This window comes from Haliotis cracherodii, unplaced genomic scaffold, assembly GCF_022045235.1.
Source record: "Haliotis cracherodii isolate W230 unplaced genomic scaffold, xgHalCrac1.p SCAF_11, whole genome shotgun sequence".
NCBI lineage: Eukaryota > Metazoa > Mollusca > Gastropoda > Lepetellida > Haliotidae > Haliotis > Haliotis cracherodii.
The window spans coordinates 4,545,834-4,557,798 of NW_027266266.1; the positions used below are offsets into that span (position 1 = coordinate 4,545,834).

The following is an 11,965-nucleotide window of genomic DNA, read 5'->3' on the forward strand; positions in this document are numbered from 1 at the left end:
TGAATCCTATATTATATTTCTGAAATAACGAACACTGTGAAACTACTACAGTACAATGCAATATCGATTGAGCTATGAAATATACATTTACAGTTACCTACATGCATGAGCTATCAAGCGGTATGTTTAATGTCTGTGTGTTGTGCAATCATCAGGTTACATTTCACAAAGGCAACGTTGGTTTGTGACCAGCTCTCGAACAGGGTCAGGCTAACCTTGTCAATAGTCGCCGACGTATGAGTAAAGAAACTCGTGCTGTGTTATGATGTGTCTGTGGGGTACAGGTAGGATATCTCGTGGAAATAGTCACCAAGTACCTCTAAAACACTGTTGCTTGATGTGAAAAGTGGTTAAATCAACCATCATAGCGTTTTTCAAATGTCATGAAAATGTTTTTTGGCATTATTCATAGCTTTTGAATACATGAGCAATTGCAAGAGTATTGAGTTTGTGGCTTTACTGAGCTTGAGTCGTCAGTAAATGCAAACGTGTCATTATGTGCGGCCTCATGAAAGTGCCGAGAGAGGGCGCGGGTTACCCAATAGGTTAATCTGACATAAATCAGGATCTGAAGAAGAAAAAACCCCGCGTTTCAGTTGTACAGCAGGGAATTGTTGTCGACACGTTATCGTGTGAAGTCATAAGTGCGTGATAAGGTATCATTGTTGATGTCAATAGTCAGGGTAGAACGAATGGGTTTGTGATTCCGTTAGAACGCCGGGTTCGCCAAGAGAGAAATGCTGAGCTTGGTTCTATTGGACAGCCAATTTACTTGGTGTAGTTTTCGGTATCGCGCTGACATGCACTGATCGAAATCTGACTGCATGTGATTAACATGCTTGAGGAACAAAGCGGCTAAAGCGTTCGTTCGTCACGCCGATACCTGGACTCGATTCCCCCCATGGGTACAATGTGGGAAGCCCAATACGTTATTGATGGTTATACTTTAGACCTTAAGCATGTATCGGCGGGAGTTCCTCGGGAGAAATGATGACATTATTGATGGTTTGTATTGTAAGTAGTATTCGAATCTTTGAAGGTGAAAACTGACATCAGTACAGATGACTTACATTTCACAGATACTAATACAAATAATGATTTAGAAACAAAATCAAATTGGGGAAAGTTAATCATAAGCCAGAAAAAAAGATGAAGTAATATTCTCAAGAAAAGGAAATCTATGCACAGAACCTAGTTTAAAAATGAAATGATATTGCTGAAGTTCATAGACATTAACAGTTAGCGTTGACTTTACAGCAAGACTGTACCTCGAAGTCATAATCCTCGAAAATGTACAGTTAGAAACATTTGTGGCACCATTAGAGGTACTAGCCATGAATTGAGAGACAGAGAGAAACTAGCCTTCACTCATTCCCTCGAAGACGACAGCATTTAAATTTAATATAATTTACACGATGATTTACAACTTAATACCAAATTACTTATATTCCATAAAGAGTCCCACTTTCAGTACTTACAATTTAAGAAACAGAAGCGATATTCAGACAGTAAGATGCTACAACTAGTTTTATGAAAATCCATTTTTACCTGATACCATAAAACGACAGCAAACGACAAGCAATGCCACATATCAAATGCTGAAACCTTTTTTGCTGAGGTTTTAAGCAATTATTGCAGAGAAGTATCGCAGAAATGTAATTATGTTTTAGATTGTGCTTCAAGAGTTTGTAACACAACACACACTCGCGTTTGACTCGGATGTGGAGATATGAATATCCTCACATTTGAACGACATATTTCAGATAACTCTTCTTGTTTCTGCGTATATCCTACCACAGATCCGCTCAACTACTTCTATCTATATTCAAACTATAATGTTTGAAGATGTGAAATGTTGTTTTAGGTTAAAGGATACGATTTGAATAAAACACTAAATTAAAATAAAAAAGAAAATCGCATCGTATACAGCATTCAATACTTAATTGTATAATGATGTATTTAGTTGTATATATCTATTGTCATAACTGCTTTCGGGCGTCAAGTTGGACCCAACTACAGTTACCTAAACGTACAGACCTATATATGAAACAGATGAGGCGGTTTCACTGGTCTCTTATTTCTAGCTTATGTGTGCTGGTCAGTGGAAGTGGGGCACGGGTGGCCCAGTCGTCTAAAGCGCCGTGATTCGCTGTGCAGAGTTGCGTCCCTTGGGCACGCAGGAAACCTATCATTGTGGGTTCGACTTCGGGCTTTCCTCCCACATTAAGCTGACACGCCGTGATATAACTGGAATAATGTTAAAAGCGGCGTTAAACCGAACTCACTCACTCACTAATCAGTGGAAGGGAATTGGCTATTCTGAAGGTTGAAATGTTGTGAGCCATTTAAAAAAACTGATTGTTGCCTGAGTATGTTACACAAGTTTAAAGCATCAGTTCTCTTGTTTGCAAATTTCAAATTCAGGAACTTATCAGTTTCTGATTACTGTCGATTGATTTATTTTAACAACACAACATCGTCTTGTTACTTTGTGTAGTCCCAATGGCTCTGGAAGGAGGGGCTTCATGAGAAGTAGGGCATATGAAGTGTTATTCAACTTAATGTTATGTAGTTTACCAAATGTGTGTAACAAGCTTTCATGAATGACACATGTTTTTGCCATCCTGTGTGATGGTGAGATATGTTACAAATGCATCCCAAATATATCCTAGCGGAAAAGGTAACTGTGCATCATGTAATGTTCAATACAATTAATGGGTGGTCGAGTAGCCTAGTGGTTAAAGCGTTCGCCCGTCACGCCGAAGACCCAGATTCGACTCCCGACATGGGTATAGTGTGTGAAGCCCATTTCTGCTGTCTTCCGCCGTTATATTGCTGGAATATTGATAAAAGCAGCGTAAATCATACTCAATCAACATGAAGAATATCTCTGAGTAGATAGAAACTACACTGTTTTACAATTAATGTCTCAGTATTGGACCGCCCTCATTTGAACATAAATCCGACCTGTAACCCACACCAAAGTCCTATATCTCGTAGCTGTAAGTAACTTAATAACAAAGTTATAAGCAATTCCGGTCTATTGACATCACTACCGTTTTAGAAGAAAAACATACGTCCAATGAAGTACAATCTTTAAACATAAAGTTTCATGCCTCTAGGTAACTTAATAAATGTTATAAGTACTTATGTGTACATGTTCAAGATAGCTTGTGTTCGTATTTATAGTGCCAGATCATTGCCACGTGTACACATAAGTGAACTGACTGACAGAGGAATACATCACACATGCAACCGTATTGTTCCTTTTTACATTTATTGTTGTTATATCACGTGCCGTCACGAGTGCGGTTAGTCGTCTTTTTTTAGGACGATTATTATTGGGAAGGGTATTGCGTAACCCATATCTACAGATTTGCAACTGCGCGTCTAAGTACGGAGTCATATCAGATCGTTGGTTTTGATCACCGAGACTGTGTTTCGAGCCGCTGATTTGTTAAACCATGAATTTGCCAGCAGTATATGTGTACATCCTCGTCATGTTAACACTCCAAAGTAAGCTCTCTTTCGATGTTCGTTGCTACTTGTACCATTTGTTTCCGTGTTTTTATAGGTGAACATTTGACTTATCTTTGCATGTGTTAGTGACAGGTGCCACCGTTGGAGCAGGTTACGCTCACCTTTTCGCAAACACCTGGTATCATCACTATTTGATAGTGATTCATAAACACATGTTCATGATATAGTCGGAATCGTACACCCGACTCTGCTTTTGGCAGTTGATTGATGATCTTTACGGAAAGGGATTTGTCGCTTTATTGTTAATTATATCTATGAATATTGAAAACGTTTTGCCACTTGTATTTTGGAACAATATTACTGTGTCACGGCGTGTCAGCTTAATCCGCGGGAGGAAATCCCGAAAAGACGTTTATCGCTTTGGTGCAGCGAATTGCACTCATGCCCTCATGCTATAGATGAAAGTGTCTTTAATTATGACAGATGTACAATGCACACAATGTTATGAATGCAGTCACAAACACAGCCAATACGTTTAGGTATATTAGCGACAATACGTTTAGGGTGGCAACCGACACAAACACGTGCAAAACCAAGTGGAGCGTTCTAGTGAGCAAGTCAAATTCACAGGATAATTCAATCAAATACCACCTATAATGTCCCATACTATATCGTTATTCATCATATAAAATGATTTGAGTCTCAAAACTAACCAGCTTTTCCAGAATTTAGCCCTTGAATACATAAAGTTTACGTTTTAGCTGGAGAATGCCGGATTGTGCGCAGAAAACGAATCGTTACATCGATCGACAAATTTGCCATAGAGGAGTTGATGTCATTTGGTATCGACGCTCTGGTGGATCCCATCACAGAAACCGGGAATACTGAGAAACTTGACTCCGTTTTGAAGATTCTCAGTTCGATCCAAGTAACTTACTCATCTTATTTCTTCTATAAAAACAACGTTCCTTACAGTGAAACACAATTCACATATATGTTGCATTCTTTTTAGCCAAACATTGTCCAGATCTTTTTTTAAAATTAAATGTTTGACTTCACATTCTTTTCAGGTACAAAATAAGGAATTGCAAACCATACGCGATGCAGAAGGGTTTGAACGAGATCTGCTTGCTTTTAATGAACATTTGGACACATTCATCAAGTCATATAAAACTTGCTTGCTGGCAAATACAACCAACAACTGTGACCAAACACTGGAGAATGAAAAAGAGGCCTTGAAGATGGATTTAATGAAGATACCCAAGTTGTTAACAGAACTGCATTTGGTGATAGAGGGGGTCAGAGAAGTATCGCAGAAAGGTAATTATGATTTAGATTGTGCTTCAAGAGTTTGTAACACAACACACACTCGCGTTTGACTCGGATATGGAGATATGAATGTCCTCACATTTCAATGACATATTTCAGATAACTCTTCTTGTTTCTGCGTATACCCTCCCACAGATCCGCTCAACTACTTCTATCCATGTTCAAACTATAATGTTTTAAAATGTGAAATGTTGTTTTAGGTTAAAGGATACGGTTTGAATAAAACACTTAATTATAAAAAAGAAAATCGCATTCAAAAAGGAAGCCAGCAAACTTTGCATTTATTTTGAAATCAAACACGAATACAGCATTCAATACTTAATTGTATAATGATGTATTTAGTTGAATATATGTATTATTGTCATAACTGCTTTCGGGCGTCAAGTTGGACCCAACTACAGTTACCTAAACGTACAGACCTATATATGAAACAGATGAGGCGGTTTCACTGGTCTCTTATTTCTAGCTTATGTGTGCTGGTCAGTGGAAGTGGGGCACGGGTGGCCGAGGCTTCTAGGGGCCCTGATTCGCTGTGCAGAGTTGCGTCCCTTTGGGCACGCTGGAAACCTATCATTGTGGGTTCGACTTCGGGCTTTTCATCCCACATTAAGCTGACACGCCGTGATATAACTGGAATAATGTTAAAAGCGGCGTTAAACCGAACTCACTCACTCACTAATCAGTGGAAGGGAATTGGCTATTCTGAAGGTTGAAATGTTGTGAGCCATTTAAGGAAGCTGATTGTTGCCTGAGTATGTTACACAAGTTTAAAGCATCAGTTCTCTTGTTTGCAAATTTCAAATTCAGGAACTTATCAGTTTCTGATTTTTGTCGATTGATTTATTTTAACAACACAACATCGTCTTGTTATTACTTTGATTAGTCCCAATGGCTCTGGAAGGAGGGGCTTCATAAGAAGTAGGGCATATGAAGTGTTATTCAACTTAATGTTATGTAGTTTACCAAATGTGTGTAACAAGCTTTCATGAATGACACATGTTTTTGACAATATTACAGTGTCACGGCGTGTCAGCTTAATCCGCGGGAGGAAATCCCGAAATGATGCAATGCAGGTCTCAGACGTTTATCGCTTTGGTGCAGCGAATTGCGGCGTCTGAGACGGCTGGGCCACTCATGCACCCATGCCATACACGAAAGTGTCTTTAATTATGCCAGATGTACAATGCACACAATGTTAGGAATGCAGTCACAAACACAGCCAATACGTTTAGGTATATTAGCGACAATACGTTTAGGGTGGCAACCGACACAAACACGTGCAAAACCAAGTGGAGCGTTGTAGTGAGCAAGTCAAATTCACAGGATAATTCAATCAAATACCACCTATAATGTCCCGTACTATATCGTTATTCATCAAATGACATGATTTGATAACTCTCAAAACTAACCAGCTTTTCCAGAATTTAGCCCTTGAACACATAAATTAAACGTTTTAGCTGGAGAACGCCGGACTGTGCGCAGAAAACGAATCGTCCCAATCGTTACAGCGATCGCCAAATTTGCCATAAAGGAGTTGATGTCATTTGGTATCGACGCTCTGGTGGATCACATCACAGAAACCGGGAATACTGAGAAACTTGACTCCATATTGAAGATTCTCAGTTCGATCCAAGTAACTTACTCATCTTATTTCTTCTCTAAAAGCAACGTTCCTTACAGTGAAACACAATTCACATATATGTTGCGTTCTTTTTGGACAAACATTGTCACGATCTTTTTTTTAAATTAAATGTTTGACGTCACTTTCATTTCAGGTACAAAATAAGGATTTGCTGATAAAAATTAAAGAGTTAAAGGAATTGCAAACCATACGCGATGCAGAAAGGGTTGAACGAGATCTCCTTGCTATTTATGAACATTTGGACACATTCATCAAGTCATATAAAACTTGCTTGCTGGCAAATACAACAAACAACTGTAACCAAACACTGGAGAATGAAAAAGAGGCCTTGAAGATGGATTTAATGAAGATACCCAACTTGTTAACAGAACTGCATTTGGTGATAGAGGGGGCCAGCGTAGTATCTGCAGGACGCACCTCTGGCCTAGCATGTGATTATGTTGGACATGTTCTCAGGGAGCTTCAAGCAGCCACATCACAACGTTATAATCTGAAACAAAGCTTGTCTGATATCAGCAGCTACAAAGAGGAGTTAATGAAACTGCAGGTTAGCTCTTTTCAGCTGTACAACTTAACATGTTCTGCGAACAGCCCAACGTGTGCTGTAGAGAGGGACAAACTGGAAGGTCGCTTAAAAGATCAAGAGGGAAGGTTTAAGAGATGCACGCCTCAGTATTTCTCACAGCTGCGTAATATAAACATTATCCATCCTAACTCCGGTACAGTTTTGTTCACCAATCAGAAAGGATCGATTGTGACTGATGGTACTTTTGATACTGACAGAATTAATAAACCGCTGGATGCAGGACTGCGATGTCCACGGAAAGATTGTAGTGAGGTATTTTCTTGGGAGAATGCATCGTCTGATGGAAGACCTGGCTTTTACCTAAGACAAAAGTGTGGATGCTACCTGAGTTTCGATAGACCCTTTTTGTCGTATGAACAAAGAGTCCCAACGTTATGGACAAAGAGCGATAAAATAGACAGGAAGGAATTTCTTATTTGTGAACCCTCCAAACATGACGCGCTCACATTTCTGATAACGGCAGCTGAAGCAGATATCGATACAACATACAGTTTCAAAGAAGTGCAAACAGGAAAATATTTGAACATCCACACTAAGAAGACAAGTGTTTATAATGCTATTGATAAACGACTGAATTTGCCACTCTTCCTTCGCAAAGACCAGTTCTACTGGAAACTGGCACTGGATGGATCAAATAACGGCACATGCAATGGTAAGATATCATGACGTTAAGGCTAATCATGAAGAGGTAAATGTCGAAAAATATTATTTATTTTTTCGTTTGTATTAGACAGATCAAAGAAAAGACCTTGCAAAGACGTTTTATATATAAGACACAATGTACATTTGTAATAGGTACACTGCCTGAATCCAGTTTAGAGTGTGTATTGTTTTAATACTAATATTTTTGTTACAGAATCGGCAACTGTTGCAGCAACAGACACAACTGATAACAGCCACCTCATAATGATCGGAATTCTTGGTTTGATTTTTGTTATTATTATTATTATTATTTTACCTATGGGTTGCTGTTGTTATTATCGCAAAAAAATACGCAACAAGAGCAGCACAGATACTTACTCTATGAAAAAGGTTGAGCTTACGTGCATCTCAGCCATAGGTTGACACACTGGCTTTCGATTTGTAAATTGACATTTTGGCATGTTCATGGTTTTTTTTATGAAATCACGCAAAGTCAGCATGGCAAATTAAACCATTTGAACACTTACAGGAGTCTTTTATCTGTTGCAAATAGAAATTGTTTCAGATTTGGTAAAAAACATAACTTTGCATTAAATCTTATTCAATGTCACAGGAACTTTTGTTGTTCAGTATATTTAACCCTTGATAGTCACGATACGGTTGAAATATTGCCGATTGCCCTTTTGGGTTGGACTCCTCATAATAATGATCGAATAGTTCGCTGGAGTTGTATGACAAAGGTAAAAGTTGCAATTGATTAATAACTGACTGAAATACTCTTAGTGTGTTCACAAGAGCATAGTCTATTTAATTCAAATAGCTTTCACATATTTGGCTCATTAGTTGATGAATTGTTTTATCAACATTTCCCAACCTCGCTTGTAGATAATCTTGCTGCTTTCTCTTAACAAAATAGCAGTGTTGAGGTTTAGGTTTCGCAAAAGCACTACAGATTCTGTGAACCCTCCCCCAAGCTGTGAATACATGTACATCGGCACACGGTGTATGTACATGGGCAGACAATGACCAGTGAACAGCCCCGCAATGTGCAGAACATTTCACCTCTTACGTCGACGCCCCAGCCCAGGACAATTCCAAAGGATGCGACAAGGCCGTGTGTTCGGATACTACCTGTTCTGTTTTGGCCTTGTACACATTCAACAGCGCGAGATGCAGACACCATCGCCCTTTTCTACGGGTAATAATGAATCTTTGAAATTTGATTACATGTCCTATATGGGATACTCGATCCTGTATTGCTACTATTGTGTATATTATAGTTGTATTTTATAACATATCTGACCTGATCTAGTCTTTAGTTCATTCAGAGCTGTGGGCAGTTCTTGTCCAAAGTCGGAGAATGTTATAAGGTAAAAATGCATTCCCAAAACCTAAGAAAATTACAACAAATTCAACAGTTACAATGGAGGCTACTCTTGTGCTTTCTTCGGATCTGTTGTATTTTATATGCCAAGAGAGACATGAAAAATTAATCATGAAAGAGAGAACACCGAGAACAGATTGCGAATCATATAACGCGAGACTGACCGGGCAGTTGGTCTCAGTATTTTACCGATCCCAATACAAACATGACGTCAGCGTCAGATATGTTTCTTAGCGAATCAAAACGATGTATCAGGGCATGTCACAAATGCGGGTGAGGCTTGAACACTTTAAAAGAGCGATGCGGGTTTTAAAGTCAGCTTTTCGACTCGTTACAGCTACCCACTCTGTGACGAGCCTGTCCTGTCTGGTACTATCCAAGTAGTTTTGTATGGAGAGATAGTGAGTAAAGAACATGTATCAAACCTTGTGTTGTGTTAATACTTGTATGTGTCTGCGTCGGTACATGAATGTTTTTGTGGGTAATGTGGAGCAATGGTCCTTGACTGCGAAACCTTCACGACCTTGGTGCGTGGCAGAGTAATGTCTTAAACCAACCATGGCGACACGGAATGACAATACGCTTGGGTAACTGATGTAGGGTACTTGGCACCCCAAAACACAGTTAGGAAGCGCATGTGGCACCTCTGCTAAGCGAGTTGACCCCCCCACCTCGTAGTTCAATAGGACATGTTATGGCCACTAAGGTATCTTCTTTTATACTTTCCATTCATCCAAATCATTTTGAGAAATAACAGAATCTATATTAAGTCTTTGTAGTGTCTTCTCTTCCCCATGAAATGGTGTGTATCAAGGAGGTTGGGACATATTATCTGTTCCCGAAAATGCTGGGGGAAAAATGTTTGAAGAATACTTTGAAGCGTTGACTAAAAATATATTCTATCTCAGCAACCCATCGGAACAGATTATTAAACGGTCGGCCACTAATGACACAGCACATGTAGAATGTGATGTAATACTTCCTTACACGCCTCGCAATTGTATATCGTTCACTGACAGCTGAAAAGTAATGCGTCATAAGGATTCCCTGTCTCAGTCAATCAAATAATTAAAAAAACAACACTTATCTATTTGACTTGTCTTGATTTAATTATTTATTCATGTTATCCAGTGAGATTGTGTTGCAAAGAAATTGACTTGCCTTTGCGTGTGTATGTGTTTGAGACGGATGTCACCAGGGAGGCAGGATAGCTCATTTGCTAGTGATTCATAAACACGTGCTTATGATATCGTCGGAATCGTATACCATGAAGTCGGCTTTTTACGGGGATTTCTTATGATTATGCAAAGGGTTTTGTCACATTTATTCATAGCTTGAAGGATTCCTTTTTACAGAGGAATATGTCACTTCCAGCATCCAAACTGTAATACTTTGAAAACCAAAGTTTAACAGTCCTCAATCAGAAGAAACCATACTGTTTCTTCAATGCGGGGCTAGGTCAGCTGAACATTTAACTCCGCTAAATTGAATTTGAAAGTTGTTTGAGTGGCGGATGCAACCGGTAGAGTAGGCCATGCGTACCCTTTTCGCGTACACCTGGTGATTTTCAGTGATCCACTTGTATTTTATTCATCACCATTTTGCCTTTTATGCCCCATGGAATCTCTTTCGCCGGATATTCGACACTGATTATTCCCTGGCGTTAACGTTTTGCATTCACATGTATGGAAGCTGTTTTCATCAATATGCTGCCGTATATAGTATGGTATCAAAATATTTACGTTAATATTACCTCGAACCATTCGTGTTTCATGTGGTAAAATAAATTTACAATTAGCTGAAATTCAAAGTATTATAAAAAGAGTAGAGTACAGAAAACGAAGATTCCCTTTAAAACATTTACACATTTTGCATTAATCAAAGCTTGGCATTTGGATCTTGAAGGAAAATGGTAAAATTAAATAATATTATGAGGTAATTGTTTTCTCCACACAACCTATAAAACGAGCATATTATAAATTGTTAAAGCATTTAAGATACAACATTCACAAAGTAACTGAACAGGTTATGTCCACGTTGTTCAGGTTCTAATACTGACTTTAAATGATCAGTAATGTGACAGCAATGTCTCAACCATTTGATGTATGTTTATGTCTGTTCAAAACGTCAACGCCAGACCAGAGAATCAGTCTGCCGAAACAGATTCCATAGGGCGTTAAAGGCGACTTAGTGATTGCTGTTATAGGAATAGACCACTGAAATTGTATTTTAAGTATGTATGAAGTGATCAATATTTCTACAATGCTGAACTAGCCATGCATATGGAACTCTTGTCATGAAGAGCAGCAATCCTACATGTGAGACACATTCGTTATTTCGATTATCATCGTGGACTTTTAACATGATATTAAAGGCATTTGGATATCTATTTTCATCTATTCGAATGTTCCAATCCATCAGATTCTACATGAGTTATCAGCTATACATCTTGAATACATTACAAGTTAGACAAAATTAGACAAGCTGGTTCCTAGAATGTCGTAGAATATCTATAATTAAAATAATCAAATATCTGCAAATAAATAGTCGCGAGATCATCTATTTTACAGGTTTGATTTCCGTACTTTTGATAATATGGACCCTAATTATCGTTTGTGTGTTACTTTTATTTCACCTCAACTGTAGCCTCATGTCTTTTCCTGGACAGAATAAGTACCCAGGATCACGGGACCACCTATGAACCATCTAATGAGGATCTGATGGTCTGTCTGGCCAAGAATCAGTTATATCAGCCTAATTTGATGTAGCTTGAATATTGCTTACACAAAACTGCCTTCACTAATTTATTCAGGCGAGACTTGATTGGGCGGGGACATAAACTCACATTATGCCTTGAACAGTATATTAAGAACAGCCATACCACCCCAGAAACAAACTATTT

General features: G+C 38.7%; 1 protein-coding gene across 1 annotated transcript; it reads left to right on the forward strand.

Moving 5' to 3' along the window:
- The first annotated feature begins 3,428 nt into the window (after positions 1-3,428).
- On the forward strand, positions 3,429-9,434 carry LOC139455261 (uncharacterized). The gene is made up of 6 exons (XM_071236815.1): positions 3,429-3,516; positions 4,242-4,408; positions 4,551-4,800; positions 6,267-6,442; positions 6,585-7,689; positions 7,894-9,434. Exons 1-6 carry the CDS (start codon positions 3,465-3,467, stop codon positions 8,100-8,102), a joined length of 1,959 nt encoding a protein of 652 aa, XP_071092916.1. The 5' UTR covers positions 3,429-3,464; the 3' UTR covers positions 8,103-9,434.
- The last annotated feature ends 2,531 nt before the right edge of the window (positions 9,435-11,965 follow it).